Raw genomic sequence first — 26,096 nt, 5'->3', positions numbered from 1 at the left:
AAAATTCACAGCACATTTAGACAATATCAGATTGAACAGACTATTGTAGCAGATTGCATCCACTACTTTAGAAATAAATTCATCTGTAGTAAGAATAATGGCATTTGGATGTATCGGTACGGTATTTTTCATAACGGATTGCAGGTAAGTCATGCTCTTTGCTTTTCAGACAAAGTAGGATAGTTTAGAAATGCAACTTATTATTCAGTACTAGAAGAAAGTATGTTTTGGAATGCCTTTATGAAATTCCAGTTTTGAATGGAAGTTCTTCATTAGATAGACATGCCAGAATTTAAAACTTGTTTTTAAAAAGCTCAACACTATGATATAATCCTTGAGATGATCATGAAGAATTTTACTGATGTAGGCATCACATTGTGCATTGCATCATTGAGCTGCCTGTTACTGCCACTTCAAAAAGAAGCATCTTTCCACAAGTTTTATTTCTTGATAGGGAATTGAAAGTTTACATTAGTAATGACATCACAGACAAACTACAAGGTCATAATCAAAGTTCAAATTATATGTGTAGGTGCCTTCAGGCAGTGTATAAAGAGGACTTAATGGGGCTGCACTTTCTGCAACATAAGAAAAACTGCCAATGGCTACAGGAAAATAGGTCAAAGGCGGTGAGAATTATGCTTTGGTATTTGATTAAACTAGAGTGCTTTTCAAACTTAGCAACATTAAAATGTGTGGACTTCAACTCCCAGAATTCTCTAGCCAGCCATGGTTGGAGATTGGAGCCAAGTTGCCAGGTTTGAAAAAAACATTGGATCAGATCATCTGAGGTCACTTCCAACCTTAAGCTATAGATACCAGGACAAATCATCCCTAAACTTAAAATGTGCATACTTTAGAAATGCAATATATTTTTAAAATTGTAATAAAATATTATTTTAAGAATGAGATTTCAAATGAACTGCTTAGTTTACTGAGCCATGTTGGTGCAGTGATTAGAAAGCAGTACTGCAGGCTATTTTTGCTGACTGCCTGCAATTTGGCAATTCAAATCTCACCAGGTTCAAGGTTGACTCAGCCTTCCATCCTTCCGAGATGGATAAAATGAGGACCGAAATTGTTGGGGGCAATATGCTGACTCTGTAAACCCTTTAGGGCTCTAAAGTACTGTAAAGTGGTATATAAGTCTTAAGTGCTATTGCTAGTTGTATCCTTTCTAGGCAATACATCAGAAGCTGGATAATAGCAACTTCATTAATGATTACCAGCAGCCAGTAAAGGTGCATCTTTCATGATAAGTATAAAACTCATCACTGTTTGTGAACCATCATTTATGTTTTCCCTTATAAAGCTATGCAGCTATAATAGAAATGTCCTCAGATAGTGGAACACATCTTATCAATTAAGAACATAATTGGTATTGTTTACTTCAGGCCCAGGATTGTATACATTGAGAAAAATTACGGCCTTTTCAGCAAGAAGTGAGAATTGCTGCTATAGCCATTAACCATTGGTGAGAGATTGTCTTCGACTTCCATTACTTTTAATTTTATATGGGCAGGAATTATGCATTTTACCGTTGTGAGCCGCCCTGAGTCCTTGGAGATAGGGTGGCATACAAATTGCATAAAATAAATAAATTAAATAAATAAATAAATTACTGCATTCCAGCAAGGAATCCTGGGTTGTCTTTTCAAAGCTCTTCCCCTTTTGACAGTTTTAGGTCCTCTTCTAAAGACATCATGTCCCCTTCACTCTTGCAGAAGGAATGTCAGAACTAGAAAAAACTTTCCTTAGATTTTCTGCATATGGAAATACAGCTACTCACCGGAACACCATGTCTGGGAAGAACTTCTACAAGATGTTGAAGGAATGTGGTGTGATGGACGGGAAAGTCGTGACCAGCACTGATGTGCTCATTGCCTTCAATGAAGTCAAGTGAGCTTGGAATGATAGTGATGGGAACATTGCAAGCAAGCTTGCAGGGACTACTGAAAACACTAAGATTACTTACTAATTGTTCACAGCAGGCTCTGTTTAGCCCCCAAATACTGTTTTCTGCACCCACAAACCATATTAAGATGTCCTGCCTGCTTTTGCCATAACCTTTTTGTGTCATAAACCTCTCTGAAAATCTTGTGAAAAATACAGACTCCTCAGAAAGATGTATTCAAATGTGTAAAATAAAATGCATAGATAGAAATTAGAAGGAAACAAATTGTGTTCAAAATACAGTTAATCAAAGTATTTTTTAAAATTAAGATATCATTAATATAATAATATATTATATTACTAATATTATATAATAATATATTATATATTGTTATATAATAAGGGACACAGTGGCTCAGGGGCTAAGATGCTGAGTTTGTCGATCGAAAGGTCAGCAGTTCAGCAGTTTGAATCTCTAGTGCCGCATAATGGGGTGACCTCCCGTTACTTGTCCCAGCTTCTGCCAACCTAGCAGTTCAAAAGCACATAAAAAATGCAAGTAGAATAAATAGGGACCACTTTTGATGGGAAAGTAACAGCGTTCTGTGTGCCTTTGGCATTTAGTCATGCCAGCCACATGATCACGGAGACGCCTTCAGACAACACTGGCTCTTCAGCTTTGAAACATAGATGAGCACCGCCCCTTAGAGTCAGGAATGACTAGCAGATATGTGCGAGGGGAACCTTTACCCTTTTAATATAATAATATGTTTCTTCAATACAAGACAATACCACTTTTTAGAGTTTAAACAGTGAGATTTATTGAAGCTAAACATTTTTGGATTCTAGAGGCCATAATTTACTGTGTTACTTACTTGAAAAGCTAAATTTCAGTTAAGGCTAGTGAAAATAAAGTTGAAACTCTCTTCTCATGCAAGTTCACAGACCCCTGGATACTGTATTTATCCAGAGATTAAAGCCTTAATCATAGAGGCTTATATGATTTTAGCTGTCTGTGGTTTACAGCAGTGGTGCACAATGTTTGAAGGAGCAGAGAGTATAATTCAGCTCTTAGTTTCCCAGAAGGAACAAAGATAATTTTTTCATTCACTTTTTATTCTGTTTTAGGGTTTTAGGTAGCAAAAGGAACAGGAGGCTTGTAGAGTGCTAACCATTCCCATTTTCAGTCTTGAAATGCCCCAATCCCAGAATGCTTTGCATTTTAAGCTGACTTTAGCCATTTTTCAAAGTTTTGGCAGCTTTAAGGTTGGGTATGGGAATTGCATGCAAGAATAAGTTGCTTACCCCTGAGCCACAGCTTAGGGGGAAATAAAAATCCACTAGCATATGGTTAATTGATTTCCCCCCTCTGTCTCCTGCAGGTTTAAGGGGGCCAACCACATTAACTATATTGAGTTTTTGCAAGCCATTAAATTGCTGAGCAGAAAGTGCTTTAAGGAACAATCTCACGAGGAAGCTCTGCAGGCCTTATTGAAGCTAATGGAGGGGAAAAACCCATCCAACCTGGAAGAATGAGCAAGTGAAGGTTCCTTTGTACCAGGAAAGACAGCCTGATTTCAAAACTATACATTTGAATTACTTGAGTAAAAAGATGTAGTTTGTTCTTTTTCTATGGGTATATAGGAAATAAGTATGGAATGGGATGCAAGGAACAATTCAGTACATTGAGAGTTAAGAATCTAAGTTTTCTTTTTGAAAAAAAAAACATTTTTAGTCTCTTTATTTGCAAAGATATATTTGAAAACAGAGGAATGTACTAAAATGTCAGACACCATATAAATTAAGATTTCCAGTAGGGAATCTTGTCCTTTGTTTTAGGCAAAATAAATTGTAAAAACAAAACACAAACATACGTTTTCTTTGCACAAAGTACACAAATTGGTGTGCTGCTGAATTTACCTGTTGGTAGAAAATGGGGAGAGCTGTAATCCAAAATTACAGCAGATGGGCCTGGAATGAATCTGGATTTGATTTTGAATTGAGTTTTAGGTCTAACCCAGATATAAAACTTTCAAGTGCATTTGCTCTTGGTATTGTGTGGTAAACTGAGGAATACAGGCAAATACATTCTCATGAGGAAAATTTGGACATGTGGCAGTGAAACTGGATAGGCATCTAGCATAAAGTGGCAGCTACTGTACATTGCAACACCCAACAATGCCAGAAACTATACAAATCCCCAGATGTTAGGTAGAATTTGTTGCATCTTTGGAGAACTCCCCTTTGTTCTAGGATGGAGAAGCCTATGAAACACTTTTCCTCTGGTACTCTGTGTTCAGTGTAGGTGTTGTTTGGGATTACCCAACCAGGTCACTGAACTGGGCCACCTTGGCCAACCAAGCTAACTGTACGCCGAAGAGCTGCTTTCAGGCAGAACAAACTTACAGAGAAATTCATGCTGGGGGATCAGTGCAATTAATCTTGGAATGATCAATACTCAATATCAATCAATACCCAAATAGAACAGACACAAGAACAGTTTTTTCCCGAACGCCATCACTCTGCTAAGCAAATAATTCCCTCAACACTGTTGAACTAGTTACTAAGTTTGCATTACTATTAATCTTCTCATCATTCCTATCACCCATCTCCTCCCACTTATGACTGTATAATTGTAACCTTGTTGCTGGTATCCTTAAGATTTATATTGACTGTTTCCCTATGACTATCATAAAGTATTGTACCTTATGATTCTTGACGAATTTATCTTTTCTTTTTTGTACACTGAGGGCGTATGCACCAAGACAAATTTGTGTGTTCAATCATACTTGGCCAATAAAGAATTCTATTCTATGCTATGCTATGTAAAATTACCAAGCCCTTTAACTTTAGGAACCAGTGGCTCTCCAGATGATGTGTTAAAATGCCAGCAGCCTCAGTCAGTTGCTTGGGTCATAGACTGCCTGTTCTTAACCCAATAACAGCAGTTGTAGCCTTAGAAGAGAACACATTTGTGGGAGTGAATGGGTTATTTTATTAACATGAGGTTTTGCAAATTTTAAATAGGGCATGAGGCTATGGGCTGCAAAAATCTGGATAACTTCTGGAGAGAAGCAAAGAATTAAGATTTTTTTTAAAAAAAATATTTCTGCCATCTAGATACTGTAGGCAAGAATGGTAATAGTAGTTTAAGCCTTTTGTAGAAATAGGGCTGAGCAGATAAGGATTGCATAATACAGATTTTCAGCCTCCTTTCCCACAAGCAGTCTATTTTCCTGCTCCCAGTTAAAGCTGCCAACACTTATCCTGGGAATAGTTTTATCTGGTGTCCACTGTCTTAACTCTGACACATGAATGAAACAACCACTGACATAAACTGGGCTCCTTACTGGTAAATAAAGAAAGAAGACAAGGGAAATGAAATAAATTATGTTTGCATCCCCTATTTATTTTTCCTCCTCCCATATTTTTCAGGTTAACTGTCCCAAACCTCTTAATACAGGCATTAATAAAAGAAAATAAACTGTTAGATCGGTGCAAAGGCAGCAGGCAAGAGTCGTTAGTGAATTCGGCACATTTTTATTTCCAGCAAAATGTGACTGCGCTCTGCCGGCTGGGATGCCAGAGCTCGACTTTTTAAGGAGCTCCAGGCAGACCAGCCGGCCAATGACAGCAGGTTAAATCTCCCACGGTCCGGACAGCCAATCAGCGGTGAGCATGAAACCTTATGTAGATTCTAGCCAATCCGTGGTGAGCATGAAAACTTATGTAGATTCTAGCCAATCCGTACATAACACCCCTCCCCTCCTAGAATGAACAGTGTCCAATCCCCTGCCTACATATGTGACATAGTCCTCTAGTAGGCAGGGTGCGCTGGCTTCCTACTGGACCTGTGCAGTTCACTTGTCCCCAGGATCTTGGCTGCAGCAGTCTGGTGTTCCTCCGGCTGCCTAGGAAGGAACCTTCTGGAGCTCCTCGGCCTGCAAGTCGAGTTCTGGCCTGGTTCCTTCTGCTTCCAAAACCGTTGCTTCCTGCTAGACACCCTCGATCCCAGAGGAATGGTCGGAGCTCTGGTTGGCGAGTAGTCCCCCTTTTGGACCACCGGGTAGGCCTGGTTCCTGCTCGTCTGCTTCCCGGCCGGCGGTTGAGCGTGCTCCTCGGGGCGGAGACCTCAGGTTCTGCAATTGTTGCTCTGACTCTCCGGTCATGGTCCAGTCACCCTGGTTCCTCAGCTTGGTGTCCCCCAGGGGGTGTCTGAATTGGTCGATATGCTTCCTCCAGATCCGCCTGTCCTCCAGCTCAATGCGGTATGACTTGGGGCCAGTGACAGCCACGACTCGGCCCACCAGCCAGGTCAGGTACCCTGCATAGCTGTGTGTGAATACCCGGTCCTGTACATTGAATGCCCGCGTGGGCTGTGCGGAGTCCAGGGGAGTCTCAGGAAGGTAGTCCGGGTGGTATCGGTCAAGTTGTGATCTCAGCCTTCTTCCCATCAGCAACTCCACTGGGCTCTTAGTGGTGGTCACATGGGGGGTGATGTGTTGAGTGAGGAGGAACTGGTCGATTTTTTCCTGGGCCCATTTGGGTGAGGGCTTCCTTGGTTAGTCTCACCATTTGCTCGACCTGCCCGTTGCTTGCTGGGTGGAAAGAAGAGATGAGCACGTGCCGGACCCCTTGCTCTGCGAGGAATGCCTCCATGGTCTTGGCTGTCAGTTGTGGGCTGTTATCAGAAACCAGGACGTCGGGTAGACCGTAGGTGGCGAACGGCCGTCGGTGGGCTTGGATGGTGGCTTCTGTCGTGGTTATCTGCATGATGATCACCTCTAGCCATTTGGAGTATGCATCCACGACAATCAGGAACATCTGTCCTTCTACTGGCCCTGCAAAGTCAATATGTATGCGGGACCAGGGCCCCTTGGCCGCTTCCCATTCATGAGTGGGTGCCTGTGGTGGCGCTGGTCGCGTCCCTTGGCAGGGTTTGCAGGTGGCCATCCACTCGGTAATGTCCTTGTCCATCTGGGGCCACCAGATGTAGCTCTGGGCTAACACCTTCATCCTCACGATCTCAGAGTGTCCCACATGCAGGGCGTCCAGGGCGCGCCTCCGAAGCTTTTGGGGAACGACAACCCTTTCTCCCCACAGCAAACAGCCCTTAATGGTTGACAGTTCGGTTTGCTTGCTGTGGTAACTCTTGAACTCCTCCCCCAGGTTCTCCTATGGCCACCCCCTCAACACCCAGTTCAGAACCTTTCTTAACATTTTGTCTTTTTGGGTGTGTTCAGCGATGTCTCTGGTGGTCACTGGGTTGGCCGGGTCGATGTCGATCAACAGCCCTTGGACGGTGGTGCAGAGTCTTCTACCAATTCTGGCAGCGGCTGAGAATGTCGGAGTGGCTGATGTCTTTGCCGGGGCAGTGGATCAGCTCATAGTTGTACACAGTGAAGAAAATGGCCCATCTGGTCATCCTCAGGGACATGTATGGCGGGGTTTGTTGGTTACCGGTGAGGAGTCCTAATAGGGGCTTATGGTTGGTTACAATCTCGAAATGCCTACCATATACATAATCGTGGAACCGCTTGATCCCTGTCACCACGCCAAGGCCTCCTTATCAATTTGGCTGTAGTTGCGCTCGGCTGATGACAGGGTCTGGGAGTAGTATGTTATCGGTGCTTCCATTCTGTCTGATAGGCGGTGGCTGAGGACCGACCCAACTCTGAAAGGGGAGGTGTCACAGGTGATCCGAACCAGCAACTTGTGGTTATATTGGATCAGGACACTGTCGGACGAGAGGAGGTCTTTCACTGCTGCAAAAGCTTGATCTTCCCTCCGTCCCCAAGTCCACGGTGTCGTCTTCCCCAGGAGTTGTGGAGCAGTTCAGCAATGGTGACCTTCTGTTGTAAAAATGTGCTGTAAAAATTTAACAATTCCAAGAAGGCTTGCAGTTCTGCCTTATTCTTCGGGGTGGGGGCATTCTTAATGGCTTTCATCTTGCTGTCAGTCGGGTGGATGCCCGACCCATCTATTAGGTAGCCCAGGAACTCTACCTGCCTTACGCCAATTTTGCATTTATTAAGGTTCACTTTGAGTTCTTTTTTCTGGAATCTCTCCAAGGTTTCGCACACATGTTCCATCAACTGGCCTATTGACTCCCCTGATATAAAAACATCATCGAAGTATGGCACCACCCCTGGGATCCTGTGCAGTAGCCGCTCCATTAGGCACTGGAAAAGTCCTGGGGCTAAACTGACCCCAAACTGCAACCTGATACATTTAAATGCCCTCCTGTGAGTCACTATCGTTTGTGCTTCAGCAATGGCTTCGTCTACTGGCAGCTGCTGATAGGCCTGGGCAAGGTCCAGCTTGGCGAATATCTTCTCGCTTTCTAGGGAATGCAACAGATGTTGCACCATGGGCACTGGGTACGCACTCTGCTGGAGGGCCTTGTTTAGTGTACATTTGTAATCTGCGCAGATGCAGACGGACTCATCTGGCTTCATGGGGGTAACTATGGGAGTTTCCCACATCGCGTGGTCGGTTGGCACGAGGATTCCCTGGGCAATGAGCTTGTCTAATTGTTTCTCAACCTTGGTCCACAAAGCAAATGGTAACCTACTGGGTTTGAGCCTGATGGGAGTCACATGGGGGTCTAGGTTAAATGAAATGGGTTTCCCCGTATATTTACCTAGGCCCTCATCAAAGACATCTGCGAACTCTGCCAACAGCTGGTCCAGTTCGTGGGTGGTTACATTGTGCAGTCTGGTGATGTCCAGGCCCAGGGGTTTAAACCATTCTACTCCCAGCAGTCATGGCCGGTGGCTACCAACGACTGTGAGCGGCAGCCGGCCCTGGAACTTGTGGAATGTTACTTTGACCTCCATTCTGTCTAGTACCTCTATCCGGTTCCCTTGATAGTCATTCAGGCAGACATTTGGCGGCTTCAGGAACTTCCTGCTTGCGGCTGGGTTCAACTTCTTGATTGTTTGCCAGGATACTATTGTAAAATATGACCCTGTGTCCAGCTCCATTTTCCATGGTTCCCCTTCAATGGTCATGACTGCGTGGTATTTCTCCTGCTCATATGCATCTGTGTGTCCCACGGTTGTGTGATGGATTTTTCTGGGAGCTTGGTATTGGTCCTTTCTTTGTCTGCTTCGTTGTTGGCCAGCTCTAGGGTTCCCTGGTCTTCCTGACGGGGCTATAGGCTTTGGCTGAATGGGAATGGGTTGGGGCACTTTGCAGGCTTTGGCAATGTGGCCCTTTCTTTGGCATCGGCGGCATGTTGTATCCTGGAAATGGCAAGCCACCCTTGTGTGGAAACCCATGCAGCCTGGACAACGTGGCTGCCTGTTCTCCATGTCCCTGGGGTTCTGCCACTTTTCTGGGTACACGCAGTGGATGGTGTTGTCTGTGTCGCCCCAGACGTCATCGTACTCAGGCACTTCAGTTGACTAGTCGGGCTCCCAGTATGTCGGGTGCACCCCGCTGGTCTTCCTTACGTTTGCCACCGAGTTGTCTGATGATTCTGCAGCCCTGGCCTCCTCGACAATGTCCTTGAATGAGACCCCTCTTCTTATCAACAGTTTCTTTTGTAGAGCAGTCCTTCATCATTTCTTTGGGATTTATGAACTCGCACCTGGTAGCGATCTCCCGGAGGCTGGCCACAAAGTCATTGACAGTTTCTCCCTCTCGTTGGCGCCGGTGGTAAAACTAATTTTGGCTGACCATGGGGGCGGTGGATGGTATGTAGTGGTCTTCCAGGGCACGTTGCAGGGTGGCCCAGGTGACGGTCTCCACATCTGCTGAGGCGATCAGTGCTGGGCCATTTTGTAGATCTTGGTGCCGGAGTAGGTCAGGAATAATGCTTGCTTCCTGTTGTCCGGCCTGTCCTGGTAATCTTTGGCCTCCAGGAACATTCTGAAATGGCCCATATATGTGTGCCAGTCTTCCGTCTGCGAGTCGAAGATCGCTGGGGCGATACTTGTGATGCCATTCATGCAGATGGTCAGAGGTCCTTGTTTCAAGACAGCTGCGTGGTTCACGAGGAGGTTCTCAGGTGCCTTTTTGTCCTTTGTTGCCAGTGTTAGATCAGCGCAAAGGCAGCAGGCAAGAGTTGTTAGTGAATTCAGCACCTTTTTATTTCCAGCAAAATGTGAATGCGCTCTGCCGGCTGGGCTGCCGGAGCTCGCCTTTTTAAGGAACTCCAGGTAGACCAGCCAGCCAATGACAGCAGGTTAAATCTCCCACAGTCCGGACAGCCAATCAGCGGTGAGCATGAAACCTTATGTAGATTCTAGCCAATCCATGGTGAGCATGGAAACTTATGTAGATTCTAGCCAATCCGTACATAACATAAACCATTGTAAAATAATTATATACACATATAATTAAAATCAATCCTTCCTTCCTTGCTTGCTTCCTTCCTTCCTTCCTTCGAAAGCACTACACTAAAAGGAATCAGGGTTTATTTTGCATCATTACTAATATTCAAAGAGTTTTAAAGCTAGCATACAGATCTCTGTATAATCTGTCAAAATTCTATCTCATGCAACAATTATGGATGAGTTATCTTATTTCATCATGGTGACTTTTCTCCAGTTCTTCCTAGAAAATGATATGTAGCTGGGATCTGAAATGCCAAGAAATTTTGAAGCTAATCAAACTTCTTACCACAGGCCATCTCTAGTTGAAAGGAAATCAGATTACCAAAGTGAGATCAGCCATGATGTCATAGATAACTTGATAAAGTCACAATTCCCACTGTAAAGTAAACTCCTAAGACCCTGGTGGTTCAAACTCAAAGCAGGTCTTGTCCTTCCTAGGAGGAACATATTCAAGAAAGAGTAAGGCAGGGGGCCCCAAGGCCATTTAGGTAAGTCCATCTTCAAATCAATTATCATTGGAAGAAAGTCTTCTATACTTCATTCCTCAGCCTAGATTTAATCTAGCAAGTTTAAGGGTCTTGAAGGCATTTTATCTTGGTTACAATTAGACATTTAGACATTCAAATCTACCATATAGGATTGCTATGAATAGAAAAAGAGCAGCACTCATGGATACCAGTCATGAATCCTTAAAGAAAGTCAAGATGTACACATAATAAAAGAAAAACCTCTATGTCTTTCTGACTCTTTACTCAAAGAGTTTTGAAGCAAAACTTTCAAAGCTAGAGCATCACATTTTGTGCCACTCCCATTTTCAACTATTTCAAAATTCTTATTAATACAATTACGAAGGCAGAAAATATGCAGGCTGGGCCCAGCTTCTTCTCAAAGAGTTCCTGTAACTCCTTTCTGAGCCTCTATTCAACCTAAAATTATGTACCTAATACAGCTTGCAATTATCAGTTATGCAAAGGTTTTTGAGAGGATTAAGGAAGTGGAAAAGGGATGGCTATTTATATGTAGGAGAAAAATGACTTTAGTTACAGATTGTGTTGCTCTGATTGTCTGAGGAGGGATTATTTTTCTTGGTTATATTGGACAATTAATAGTAGGACTGATGAGATCCAGAATCCAATTTCCATTCAGAAAGTAAACTCAGAAGGGTTGCTCTATTTTATGGTGTTTTTAAAAGTTAAAATATATATGCAGATCATGGATTGAATTGTGCTGTTTCCTCTATCTTGCCTTTTTTGACCCTCCCCTCTGAATGCTGTGAATTGACGCAATCTCCAAATCTTATATCGATAGATTCCACAAATTAGCTATGGATAATATTTAAAGGTACACCTTTCTTTTATCAGTTCTAAATCTTGCATTTTTAGATTTAAAAGATGACTCCATATTATCACTGGGAGGAAGGCATTTGGTTCCCCCCCTTTTAATTTTTCCTCCCCAACTGCATCCCAAATGGCTCAACTTTGTCTAAGTCCCAATACTTTGATCCAGTGTTCCTCAACCGCGGCTGGGAAATTCTGGGAACTGAAGTCCTTGCTAAGTTGAGAAACACTGCTCTGGTCAAAGTCATGAGACCCAAATTATTGAAAAGAATTGCAAGATAACCTTCCAAGCAGATATGACATTAAGAATCTGGCAAGACTTTTCACTCATTACCAGACCAGAATTCATTTATAAATGGGCAAAGCAAAAAAACAAAATTATGAGCTCTATTTTATATATAAAATAGAACCAGGAGCACTACTCAGATGACCCTGAGGACACCGATAAACCTCCAAGTGCTTCAACGATCCTCTAAAAGGATGCATATTACCATCTGTCTGCAAGGAATATAAATCCTTCCATTCCCAACTATCCCGTCAGAGCTGAAGAAGTTTCTTAGAGGAGAAGCAAAACGTCTTCAAAGAAAACCAAAGTCCAGTTGCCTCCTGAAAAAGCACCTTTGGGCAACCATGACCTGGATGACTGAGAATCTCTACAGACTATTGTTTGAAGAAATGTCCATCTGGGTTCAGTTCCAAGTGGGGAGAAAAACATTGGAAACATGGAGGCTGTTTGGAAAGATGGTTTAATGGTGGACAGGACCATCCTGTTCCTGTATAAGGGCAGGAATCCTGATTGGTTGTCAGACTTCCATAGGGGCATGCAGGGGTAACTTTATAGATTGTCTTGAGTCCCAGGCTTGGTTGAATCTTGCTGGGTAATGCTGTAATGAAGAGGGCTGTGTTCTGAAAGGGTGTTGGGCAATTCCTATTATGGCTTAATGGCTTTGTCCTGGTTTGGTTCTTTTTTTTTTATTTTTTTTATTAAAAAAGTTTTTCAAATACAAATTTTTTCCCCTTTCCCCCCCTCCTCCCTAACCCCCCTCCCCCTCCTCTCCCCCTGTGACTTCTTCATAATAAAACCCAAATTCATAACAGATTATATAATACTTTACCATCCCCTTACTCCATCCCCACATACTGACCCTTTATTTCTAATAAAATTATCATATCCCCCCTATACTATACATTTCAAAATGACATTCTACTATAACATTATATAATAACTCCTAATTTAACATAATAATAAATCAAATCTTTTATGTATATTAATCTAACATTTCAAAACAACCTTCCGCTATAAAACTATATAATAAATCCTAATTTAACATTTATTCAGTTCATCGTCTACCCATTTCCTTCACCCTCATCGTTATATCTCTTAACTCAAATCTTTTACGTATATTCATATCTAAACATAATATCCCTTTTCTTAAACTAAACAATCAATAAACTAACCTGTCTCCACCCACTTTCCTACAAGACTACCATACTTAATAAATCTTAATATCTTTATTCTTCTGCCCACTCCCCTAAAAAATATTCCCTTATGTAAATAAAATCCTCTTAAAAAGACTTTAGGCTTGTAATCCATATAATGTCTTCTATAATGTCATTCAGCTGGATTGTAAACTCCATCACCCATGTTAGGGTAACATCACATCCTAATTCCAACAGTATGTTCGGTATCTTCAATTACCATCTGCCCCCATCAATAACAAATATCTTCATATTAAAAAAAAAACAAAAAAACAACAACAACCACCCGAGTGGTTCCTGTCTGGTTTGGTTCTTGAGTGAGGACTAATCCTATCATGTCCTGAAGGTGAAGGTCTTTTGTTTTGTAGATAAAGTGACTCAGCCTTTTTTCTTGTTGATAGATTGGCACCAAAATATTGGGGGGGGGGCAGGGAACTGAGGCTCTGAGTTTATGTCTTTAGGAACATGTTTCTCCTTTAGGGAAAATACAATATTCTGCCTTTTTAATATTTTTTATAATATTTCATTTTTGTAGGAGAGGGGTGTGTGCTAACTTTCTACACTATTTTATATATAAGCATACATTTTCTACAATATGGCTTTTTAAAATGTATGTTTCCTCACTGATAATTATTTCAATAATTGTACTGTCACACTAGACTCTTTTTAAGTACATCCTTTCTTCTCTCTGATATCTCTTGGGTTTATTCTCTATCTTCCCATAAAATTGTCCTTTACATATTTTCTTGAAAAAAGAAATACTTAAACATTAGAAACAGAGGCAACACTAGAAATTGATCATGGACAAATACTGCTACATCATATTTTAACCCAGGATGAAATAGCTTGTGATCCCTTTTGATGAAAAACATTTCTTCAGCTTGATTCACTGTATTCTAATTTAACTGATTGTGATTATATTTGTTCATCAAAGTGATTATAGGAGGAAGTGGAGAGCTTTGGTCTGTTGAACATTCTTATAGGCTGCCTGCATTGCTGTAACAAAAGGAATTGTGAGAAAGAATGAATTCATACTGTTTTCTGATTTTGAACATGAAAGAAACAAACAAATCTTGAAGAACCAATAGCAGATTGATTGATGGACCATAGGAGATCCCACCTCCCTCCTGCTCTTCTACTCCTGCCCTATCTTTTAGTCATAATTTGTAATTCTTATTGTCCTAAGTTACAAATTAGTTTTTTTCATTCTCATCAATAATTTTTTCTGTTATGAACCATAACTATACCCAGTGCCCCCAAATGCATATATTTGCGAATGCTATATTTTTAAAAATTATGGCAAGAAGGCTTAAGGTTACTTGTTTTGAATTTTATTTTTCTGCTTTGCCCATTATAAATGAATTCTGTATTTGCTCCATTAAAGAGAGTCACTTCTCAAAGTCCACCTGCTTCCCTCACATTTCTTTAAAAGCTTTCTCTTAATGAATGGAATGTATTCAATTCCCTCTAGATTCTTTATTGTTGAAGATTTTTATGTAACTGCTAACTCTAATTACTGAATTTCAAATGATAGTCCACGTGGATTGTATGTCATAAGCCTAAAAAAAACGCTACAATGAATTGGTAGCTTTACTTTTGGCTAATGGAACACCTGAATGATTAATGTGCTAATCATTAATGATTAATGATTCAAGATCCCAGTAGAACTGGGACCGTAGGTATCTCTAGTTTGGCACTTGCTTGACTGTATTTTGTGACATTTGATCAAGTGTGGAAATCAGGAGTCCAGGCAGTTCAAATGAATATATAGGTTTATTGAAAATTTAAACTCTCTACTAGAATCTGAACTACTAACAATAAAACCAAATTGGCAGAAGATAGGAGTCAACAGAATTCAAGGTGGGCTGGACTTAGATCTCTTGTGGGTGTTGCAGGAACTCAAGACTGATGATGGATGGCTGAACCCTTTCATGAGGTTCAGCCTGGTCATCTCCAACACACTTTCTGTCATTTCAGAACCAGTAATTTATATGTATTTACAGCTGTATATGAGTATTATGCATATGGGATCAAATCCTATAGAATTTCTTGGCTGGGGCTCTCAGAATTGTTCAGAAAAGCTGAAGGGCACCAAGTTATCTATCTCAATTACTTTCCTCCTATCCAGGAGATCCATCTTATGAAATCCTGATAGTACCATTTAGCAACTAACCCACCTTCTGGCCTTGCTTTGGGGTGAACTTGTGAGCAAAGCTTGCAAGTTCTCTTGCTTCCTCCTTTTCTTTCCTTTTCCCAAGTGCAGAAGGATGTCAGAGCTGGAAAAAGCCTTCCGCAAATTTGCTGTGTATGGAGACACAGCTGCCACAGGCAATGACATGACAGGCAAGAACTTCTCCAAGATGTTGAAGGAATGTGGTGTAATGGATGGCAAAGCAGTGACCAGCACTGATGTGGACATTGTCTTCAATAAAGTCAAGTGAGCTGAAGGGTTGGTGTGTGTATATATATTTGTGGACAGGCATCCAACCTCAATAAGGCTAATGTGTAAATAGTTATTACTGCAACATTGCTCTTCTTTTTAAATTGTGAGCCAGATAATTTTGTTTCAGTCAAGACACATCGTGATGTCCCTTCACTGTGAAACAGAGATGCCTTTTCTTAAGGACATGCAGGGCCTGTTCCTCATCCCCAGTCTATAGTCGAGGCCACCTAAATTTATTTATTTGATCCAATATTTAAGTGGCATTTTCCTCTTCTCCCCATATAAACCTTCATAAATGTACAATCTGTGTGGCTTTGAAAATGACCCGTGTGTGTGTGTGTGTGTGTGTGTGTGTGTGTGTGTGTGTGTGACATAAAGGTGACTAGGATCTTGTCAGTATGAATTGGGAGAAGCCATGTTTGTAATCATAAATAGATGAAGGCAGATCTACTCAGGAAGCAAAATAATGCAAGATAATGTGGTATCCCGATTCAATAGAATTGTGTAGAGGTGTAATGGTATGTGGGAATGACCTTGGGAGGTAAGAGGAAGGCCTACAACCTAGGCAATAGGATAATAAGACAGCTCAGTTTGCGGGTGGGGGGGGAAGCATGCAAAGCGTTTTGAATGGGAACGTCCCTTGTTTTCTGGAGACTAAAAGAAGAGGGGGGGGAGAATAATAGAAGAACAGAGTTGAAAGGGACCTTGGAGGTCTTCTAGTCCAACCCCCTGCTTAGGCAGAAAACCCTATAGCATTTCATATAAATGGTTATCCAATCTTTTCTTAAAAACTTCCAATGTTGAAGCATTTACAATTTCTGGAGGCAAGTTGTTCCACTGATAAATTGTTCTAACTGTCTAAATTTCTTCTTAGTTCTAGGTTGCTCCTCTCCTTGATTAGTTTCCACCAATTGCTTCTTGTCCTACCTTCAGGTGCTTTGGAGAATAGCTTGACTCCCTCTTCTTTGTGGCAGCCCCTGAGATATTGGAACACTGCTATCATATCACACTTAGTCCTTCTTTTTATCAAACTAGACATACCCAATTCCAGCAACCATTCTTTATATGTTTTAACCTCCAGTCCCCTAATCATCTTTGTTGCTCTTCTCTGCACTCTTTCTAGAGTCTCAACATCTTTTTTACATCGTGCCGACCAAAACTGGATGCATTATTCCAAATGTGGCCTTACCAAGGCATTATAAAGTGGTATTAACACTTGACATGATCTTGATTTTATCTCTCTGTTTATGCAGCCTAAAACTGTGTTGGCTCTTTTGGCAGCTGTTGCACACTGCTGGCTCATATTTAAATGGTTGTCCACTAGGACTCCAAGATCCTTCTCACAGTTACTACTATTGAGTGAGGTACCACATATATTGTACCTGTGCATTTTATTTTTCTTGCCTAAATGTAGAACCTTACTTTTTTCAAATGCTTTCATTTTTGCAAGATTATGTTAAAGTAACCTTACAATAAATTAGGATCAGTTCATCCCTGTACATCTTGTCTGGACTACATCACAAATCTGACATCAATTTTCCAAGACTACGAGTATTTCATCCTCCTTTTTCTGTTTAGTTTCTTTTATTTAGGTTGCAGATCCTCCTCTTGTCTTCCAAGGTCATTTTCACTATTACAGGAATGGATCACTGTCTTCCTTTAATTATACTGGCTGCTTAAAAAGAACATGCAACTAGAAACCTACTGTAAAGAATGTTACAGCAGAATAACATCAGAACTAGAAATTACTTTCCTGACATGCCATCTTCTGTTTGTAAATAATTGAAGGCTTTCCCTCCTATGTTTTATTAATTGGACAATTATCCCCCCCCTTATGTTTGATTAATGGGATAATTGTCTTGAAATAATTGTTGTTTATAACACTATCTTCTTTGTAAATTCTCAGATGCCTTGTTCAGGGTTTGTCTTCTACTGAGGGTCAGAGTTGCTGTGTTTGTGTATTCCAGGACCAAGACTGCTCGCAACATAACATATCCAGAATTCCAAGAAGCAATAAAAGAGCTGAGTGCTAAACGCTTCAAAGGAAAGTCCGCAGAGGAGGCTTTGCAGGCCACTCACCAGTTGATGGAGGGCAAGGAACCAGGCAATGTAGGAGCGACGGTGAGTGAAGAGCTCCCTACAAATGAGGGATGCAGCCAATCAATGATGCTGCGAGGGATACCTGAGCAAGACCTATTCAGATGCACTACATTCTTTAACTGTAATCTCTCATACCTAATTTGTTTTTGTTTGTTTATTAATTTAATTTATATGGCTGCTCATCATGCCCTACTGATTTCTCCCCACATTTCTTGCTCTTCCTTTCTTCCCAGTAATCACTTTCCTGACCGACTTGCTTTCAGAGGTTGTGGTGCTCTATTATTGAAGGCTTTTAAGAAGAGACTGGACAGTCACTTGCCTGGAATGGTATAAGGGTCTCCTGCTTAAGTAGAGCTCCTAGGTCCTTAGACGAGCTCCAAGGTCCCTTCCAACTTTGCTATTCTGTTATTTCTTCTTTTAATTCTTTTTGTATGACTAAGCTACTGATCATATCATAGCTGCAGGGAAGATCCCTTATAGATTGCAAGCTTGTGATCATCACTAGTAGCATTGCTATAACAATTATTTGTGGCTCTCCAAACAGCACTGAAAGAAAACCAGTGAAATCTTTTTTTGAAAAATTCCATGATACTCAGAAGAAACCACATCACCTCTCATCCAGTGGCTTTTATTGATTTTATTCTGCATCTTCTGCTATTACTCAAGTGACCAGAAACGACATTCTATTCTCTTTCCCTGTCCCTGTGCCCCCACCTCTCTCTCTCTTCCACCCTTCCAGAAAAGCACAGTGTTAGGAACAGTTAACATACTGTGCAGAACCCTAAAAAAGCCCATAATCCGTAATGATTCACCCAATATGTAAGTCTTGATGTGAATAAAGGCAATTCATCCCATTTGTTCCTTATCCCTGTAGCTCATTTGTACTGGCCTGTGAATTTCCCATGTGTTAGAATCAGCTTATCAGCATCATCTTCTCTTCCCCAAAACCCAACATCAGTAGGCAGCTGATACTTTGCGAAATTGTTTTGCAGAAAACTGTTGCAGCTGGTGCAGTAGACAGACTGACGGACACCAGCAAATACACGGGTTCTCACAAGGAACGCTTTGATGAAAGCGGCAAAGGCAAAGGGATAGCTGGGCGTGCAGAAATAACTGACAACAGCGGCTATGTTGGGGCTTATAAGGGAAGTGGGACTTATGATAAGACTCACTAAATGAGGAATGGGGCCTCCTGGAAACCCTGCCTGTCCTCCTTGGAATGACATGCCAATAAACACCTGCTCTTAAATTATTGTGTTTAGTGTTTGTGAGACTATAAGCGATTTGGTATCTAAATGAGGAAAGGGTTAGAATTGTTCCCTTGTTTTGGAAGATCCTTCATTACCTACCACGTTTAACTCCACAAGCCACAGAAAAAAGATGTCATCATTTTAATATTTGTGCCCCATTTCCTTTCATTGCCATAATCGAAGACACAAAAGTTTCTTCATACTGGCTTTGAATGTTCTTTTCTTACAGATTCTCATCTAGATCTCTACTAAAAAGCTTATTGATAAAAGAATTAACTTGCGTCTTGCACTTGCAAAACTTATATCTAAGCTGTCAAATTGATCTATGGGTTATCAAAAGATGCCTATTCTAGGCATGAAGATGTTAGGCCCTTAAAATTCAATCATGTTTGCTTCTATATATGTACACATAAGTTTCAAGCCTTGGGGCTACAGCCCTCAACTTAATGCCATCATCTGTATTAGCCAAAATCTGGAAGACAAAATATATTGTTATTTTGAATTTCTTCCATCTAAATTCTGGGGCCTCGACTTGAATTGGCTTGCACAGATGATGAAACTTCATTTCTTAGGCACCCTACTCCTTCTCCCATTGTGACTGATCGGATATTCCACATAGTGTAGGTTTGAGCCAGATCTATGACTAGGTCAGTTGGATCTTTGAGTCTTTTTCCTGTTCTTAGCCAAGAAATAGTAAAACAGTTAGCCCCAAATGGGAAAAACAGTATGGGATGTAAACATATGTATAGTCTTTAGCAGTGGTGAAATCTGAACCAGTTTGCTACCAGTCTGCTGGCCACACGTGCGCCAAGCGCGCGCTGCTTGCACACATGCACACCAAACAGTACACATCAAAAGTACGCTGCATGTGCAGTTCGCGCCAAACATGCACTGCACATTTAAAAAGTGCAGTGCGTGTTTAACAGGTAGTTAAAAAGAGCTATGATCCAACAATCACCTGTGCCGTGTGGTTTGACTTTGTTAGGAAGCAGGATTTCCTGCTTTCTAGCGAAGCTAAACTGCGCTTCACAGCTGATCCCCCCTTGCTGTTCTATTTAACCTTCTCAAGCCTCTTTTTGGCCCATACTGCGTGCATGTGCATGTGCTGTACGCAGCAAAAGGAGGCTTGGGAAAGTAAGTAGAACAGCAAGGGGGTAGAATCAGCTGTGAAGCGCAGTTTAGCTTAGCTAGAAATCAGGAAATCCTACTTTCTAACAAAGCTAAACTGCGCGGCACAGGTGATTGTCGGATCGTAGTTTTTTTAAACCATCAGTTCGATTGAACCGGTAGTTTTTATTACTACTGGTTTGGGCGAACCAGAGTGAACCAGTAGCATTTCACCCCTGATCTTTAGGGAATGGATAGAAGGAATAGCAGTGCCGTACTTGTAAATCTTCTTGAATTCATGGAGGACTCTGCATCTTGCTGCCAATGAACTTGAACTTCCAATCTTATTGGATGATGTCCTAATTTAATTTTAGTTTACAATTTATTGTAGATTATGTTTCTGCAGGGCAAGACATGACGTGTAGAAGATAAATGATCTGGGCTCATTTATTATTCTTAAAAATGTTCTCCCAATTCTTTTAAGTAGAGGCATGAATTTGTTTTATATCCTGTTTATGTAATGAACATTATGCAACACATTAGTGCCCAAACTTCTAACTTCTCAAACAAACTAATGGGAGTAGAGCTGGCAGTTACTAAGAAGTGACAGATGTTGGAGCAGAAGTTCTTATCTTACAACTAAAATGGAGCCTACCCTTTATGGTCAGAAGTCTTGATGGCTGTTATGTGAAGCACTCAAATGATTGCTCAGGACTGCCAAAATGATGGCCACTTCTGGAATCGCATTGCATGACCCAGTGACGAAGTGTTTAGCTTTCTTAAAGTGAGTTTTACAGTGTTGGAAGAAAAATCCAGTCCGATTCTAAGCCGGAAGAAAGGTACAGGAACCAATAAATTTGGAGACAAGCTGTAGGAAAGGAGGTCTCCATTTATTTAGGAATCAGAAACAAAGTGAGTCAGCATTGGTTCTGTGTCAGCTGTTCCAGAACCGATACTGAGTCACTTTGCTTCTGATTCATAAATAAATGGAGATCTCCTTTGCTGCAGCTTGCCTCCAAATTCCTGCGTCTTTCTCCCGGCTTGGAACCTGAGTAGATTTTTCTTCCAACAGCAACATTCCATAGTGTTCTGCAGCACTGCAGAATGCTGCAGAGTTTGTGTTAAGAAAGCAAAGCAAGCTACTTTTTTGCTGAGCCATTTCCGTGATCCTGCAAGGAATCAGTGTGTGTGTGGTGGGGAATGGAGGATAGATAGGCAGGGGGTGGGGGGGAGAATGCTGCAGCATCTCTGCAATTGATCGTAAGGATGTATGACTACAGGAACTTTGCAGCAATTATAACTTCCAAGAAGGTACCACAGACTACCACCTTTATTTATTCATTTATGTGGCTCAAGTGATTCTGGGAGAGTCTGGGAGAGTAGTCATGAAGTCTTGAAAAAGATACAGGTGGTCCTCTAGTTAAGAATGTCTGACTTAAGGACAACCTTTAGATATGAACATGCTGCCTGTTACTAAAAGAGGTGGCTGGCATTGTCCTTAAGCGAATGAACGGTTGAAGCCGTGCAATGTTTTATGAATCACTGAAGCCATATGTTTTTTAATAAACAGCCTATTGTCAGTGGTTTTTGGTAATTTATGAAAACACTGCACAACTTCAGCGATTTGTCAGCTTGAGGAAAGGCAATGCTGTCTGCCATTTTTAATAATAGCCCACTCGTACATATAAATTCTGATTTGCATACAGGTAGTCCTCAACTTGTAACAGCTCATTTAGTGCCTGTTCAAAGTTAACCTCACTGGAAAAAGTGACTTATGACGGTTTTTCACACTTATGACCATTGCTGCAAACCTATGATCACATGATCAAAATTTGGATTCTTGGCAACTGGTTCATATTTATGAAGGTTATATAGTGTCCCAGGATCATGTGATCTTCTGACAAGCAAAGTCAACGGGAAAGTCATTACTAATTTAACTACTGCAGTGCTTCACTTAACAACTGTGGCAAGAAAGGTGATAAAATCACAAAATTAACTGTCTCACTTAGCAACATAAATTTTTAATTTAATTGTGGTCTTATGTTGAGGACTACTTGTGCAAATTCGAAATAAAGATAGAGTTAAGAATGGAACTTGTTCGCAACCCAAAAACTTCCTGTATTCAGATGCTGGGAAGTGTTTTTATCTACCAAGATCAGAATTGTGTGGACAACAGTATTCCACATGACACTGACTCTTTTAAACTTTGGAGAAGACTTCTGAGTATATCATTAATATTTAAGAAAACAAATGGATTATCAAACAAATCCAGAATGCCCACTCAAAGCCTAAATAACCAGACTCACTGTGCAAAACACCTGGCTCTCTGGAGAAATCTGTAATGCTGGGAAAGTTGGAAGGAAAAAGAAGAAACAGATAACCAGCGTTGAGCTGCCACTTACTCATACATATTACACAATTCCCTTAATGGTCACCAGAGGGCAGTAGCCCATTACAAACTTCCATAATTTTTGAAGCAGTATGTCCACCCTAAATTGTCTCCTCAATCCATAGGAGGAGCTAGTACAGTTAGTACCCATCTAGTCAATATCCTTCATTAGAGTTAGACTGCTGACACCTTTAATGCATTATTTTAGTATTGTAGTACATTAGCTCTTTACTACTGAAATAAAACACTTTAGCAATAGCAATAGCACTTAGACTTATATACTGTTCCATAGTGTTTTGCAGCAATCTCTGAGCAGTGTAAAACATCAGCGTATTATCCCCCAACAATCTTGGTTTTCATTTTACTGACCTCGGAAGGATGGAAGGCTGAATCAACTTTGAGCCCCATCAGGATCAAACTTCTGGCAGTGGGCAGAATTAGCCTGCAATACAGATAGTCCTCGACTTACAACAGTTCATTTAGTGACCATTTGAAGTTACAATGACACTGAAAAAAAGTGAGTTAGGACCATTTTTCGCACTTATGACTGTTTCAGCATCCCTATAGTCATGTGATTTACATTCAGATACTTGACCACTGACTCACATTTATGACTGTCACAGTGTGATCCCCTTTTATGATTTCCTGACAAGCAAAGTCAATGGGGAAGCCAGATTCACTTAACAATCGTGCTACTAATTTAACAATTGCAGTGATTCATTTAACAAAGGTGGCAATAAAAGTTGTAAAATGTGGCAAAACTCACTTAACAAATTTCTTATTTAGCAACATAAATTTTGGGTTCAATTGTCATATGTTGAGGACTACCTGTACTGCATTCTAACCATTGTGCCACCAAGGCTCTTTTTTTGGCCATGTCTTTTGGAATATATTTCAAGAAATTCTTAGGCGGATAGTTTTTGTTTTTTGTAATAAAAAGCCTTCACAGGTTTGATTGATGAGTGTATTCAATATGTAGTGAACATCTATCCACTCTTGCCTTAATAGATATAAAGCAATTATTTTTCAGAAATAAATTCTTCGTTTTCTTGGCTGGTACTTCTAAACTGGCAGCTCTTTCCCCAAGCTTGTCAGCTAAGAACGTCTTGTTTCTTTCTTGAATTTCTCCATTTAATTCTGATGCTCATAAGACACCAGGTGCCAACATTCTGAAGATTAATCAAGGATCTGTCTCTCATTACAAAAAATATAGACAGATGCAATCCTTTCATCATTTCCCCAGTTCCTGCTCAGACTTGTGTGTACATTTCTTCAAAAGTATAGTACATTCCACAAATAAGCTTTAAGAGGATCACTATCCACAGATCTACCTAGAAAGTATCCTTAAATTTACAGCCTTACACGTAGTTCTCAACTTATAATCATTCATTTAGTGACCATTCAAATTTACAATGAAAAAAGTAACTTTTGACCACTTTTTACACATAACGACGGTTGAAGCATGCTCATAGTTAACACGATCAAAATTCAGACACTTGGCAACTGACATATTTATGATGGTTGCAGTGTCACAGGGTCATGTGATTACCTTTTGCAACCTTCTGACAAGCAAAGACAATAGGGAAGCCAGATTCACTTAATAATCATGTTACTAACTTGGAAAACTGCAATGATTCACTTAACCTCTGTGGCTAGAAAGGTTGGGCAAAACTAGAAATGGGGCAAAACTCTCTTAACAACTATCTTGCCTAGCAATGGAAAGTTTGGGCTCAATTGTGGTCATAAATCAAGGACTATCAGTTAATCAATTGGGCTAGGACTAAAAGGTAGATTCTTATGGACTCTGCCCTGGATAAACTTAGCCTTGAAAAGACTGAAACAAAGAGAGATATGATAGCATAGTTGAAAAACATAATGGGAGGATGTCATTTAAAACAGAAGGCTCTGAATTGCTTCCATCTATCTCAGATGAAATTTAAGATGAGGGTATAGAATCAGTTCAGGGTTGCTTTAATTTTGATTCCAACCCTGAGAATGGGATTGGATTCAGGAACTCATTCAACTCTAGGAGTCTATATTTGGATTTTGCTACTTTGCTAGAATACTGTGGAAAAATTTACTATTTTCCTCCTTAATAATGATATTGTTTATTCAACTGCCAGAGATCTCATATCTCTTCAAGTGCATCTGTATAGAAGTCTGAGTAACGGTATATCTCTTAAAACATTCCTATGATTTGCAGAGTGGACTTAATTTCAAGGAATTAGAACCGATATGTGTTCAATATTGACACCAAGCACTAGATATTATTTTCACTTTGTAGATGTAACTCTTCATTTAAGAATACAGATATTAACTGAATCACTGCAGTTAAGTAAATTAAGTTAATCTGGCTTACTCCATAGATTTTGCTGGGATTTTGGAAGTCAGCTGGGAAGGTCGCAAATGGTGACATTACAACCATTATAAATATATGCCAGTTGCCAAGGTCCTGAATTTTGATTACATGGGGGATGCTGTTTAGTCATAAGTATGAGTACCAATTGTATGTCGCTTTTTTCAGAGTGACTGTAACTTTGAATCAGAGGTGGTATTCAGCAGGCTCTGACCAGTTCTGGAGAATCGGTAGCGGAAATTTTGAGTAGTTCGGAGAACCGGTAAATACCACCTCTGATTGGCCCAGCCCCCATCTATTCTCTGCCTCCTGATTGGCAGGAAATGGGGATTGGCAGGAAATGGGGATTTTGCAGTAACCTTCCCCTGGAGTGGGGAAGGAATGGAGATTTTACAATATCCTTCCCTTGCCACGCCCACCAACTCACACCCACCAACCCATGCCATGCCCACAGAACCAGTAGTAAACATTTTTGAATCCCACCACTGCTTTGAATGGTCAGTAAATGAAGTGGTTGAAGATCAAGGATTACCTGTATAGTTAGATAATACTCTCTCTTCTGTCTGCAGGCTCACTAATCTGGAGCAATGGACAATTAATGGGAAAACCAAGAAGGCATAAGCACTCTCTAAAAATTCAGTGGTCAGGTTTATTTATATATAATTTGTTTATAACTTTTATATAGCCACCCACCTATATCAAACTCTGGTCAGCTTCCAACCAAATTCCTATTTAAAAATGGAAAAATGTTAATAGAAGCTGCAAATTTCTGTGGTCGAGGAGCTTAAAAATCTTCGTGATATAATGGTTAAGGGGCCCCACTAGGATGGGGGAGATCTTAGCTCAAGTCTCTACCCAGCTGTGGAAACTCACTTTAAGCCAATCTATTAGCCCAATCTACCTTGAAACATTACTCTGGGGCCTTGGTGAGGGGATTGGTAAAGGAAGTGCAATTTTTTCAATCTCCTGAAGAAAAACAGAAAATAAATCTGAACAGACAAATAATTAAAAATATCCAGAGAAGACAGTAGCATCCCCTTTGATGCACAGCATTTTGTAAAAAATAAAATAAAATTAAGAACAACTTGTTTGCTTCCTTTATATCTATTACTGCCTTAGGTGAGATGGGCAGTGTAGAAATTTGACAGATAAATAAACAGGGAGAGTAGAGAGAGTGTAATCAGGCCCCTTTGGAATGGTGTAACCATCTCCTGAATTGCCAAGACCAAGCTTCAAAATGCTTCTTTGTTCAGAGAAACTTGGAAATGCCTAAAAAAGGATCGAAAGGTGAAGCAAAGGAAGAATTTTATACCCTTGTTACTCTTTCAATGCCCTATATAGAACTGGCCACCAGATGGTGCTGAGTGAATGGTCAAACAGGGCTATTTTTGCTTTTTATT

At 40.7% G+C, this 26,096-nt stretch overlaps 1 protein-coding gene and 1 long non-coding RNA gene across 4 annotated transcripts; one reads left to right on the top strand and one right to left on the bottom strand.

Moving 5' to 3' along the window:
- The first annotated feature begins 1,697 nt into the window (after window positions 1-1,697).
- Window positions 1,698-18,843, top strand: TPPP2 (tubulin polymerization promoting protein family member 2). 3 transcript variants are annotated; one of them, XM_087891937.1, is made up of 4 exons: window positions 1,698-1,899; window positions 15,315-15,488; window positions 17,462-17,615; window positions 18,587-18,843. In XM_087891937.1, the coding sequence occupies exons 1-4, from the start codon at window positions 1,730-1,732 to the stop codon at window positions 18,767-18,769; spliced, it is 681 nt and encodes a 226-aa protein (XP_087748063.1). In that variant the 5' UTR covers window positions 1,698-1,729; the 3' UTR covers window positions 18,770-18,843. The 3 variants fall into 3 exon arrangements, with proteins under 3 accessions (XP_087748063.1, XP_034278922.1, XP_034278924.1); XM_034423031.3 differs by lacking the exon at window positions 1,698-1,899 and adding an exon at window positions 10,637-10,723; XM_034423033.3 differs by lacking the exon at window positions 1,698-1,899 and adding an exon at window positions 10,652-10,723 and having other exon boundaries at window positions 15,310-15,488.
- Window positions 13,907-22,811, bottom strand: LOC132712404 (uncharacterized). Its single transcript, XR_009623075.2, has 3 exons — window positions 22,710-22,811; window positions 22,258-22,295; window positions 13,907-14,047 (listed from the first exon to the last, which is right to left on the bottom strand). It is a non-coding gene; the product is annotated as an uncharacterized LOC132712404 (long non-coding RNA).
- Window positions 22,812-26,096: the final 3,285 nt, after the last annotated feature.

The sequence above is a fragment of the Pantherophis guttatus genome, chromosome 4 (assembly GCF_059756535.1).
Source record: "Pantherophis guttatus breed Tessera chromosome 4, ASM5975653v1, whole genome shotgun sequence".
Taxonomy (NCBI): domain Eukaryota; kingdom Metazoa; phylum Chordata; class Lepidosauria; order Squamata; family Colubridae; genus Pantherophis; species Pantherophis guttatus.
This window is presented reverse-complemented; position numbering and strand designations above follow the sequence as displayed.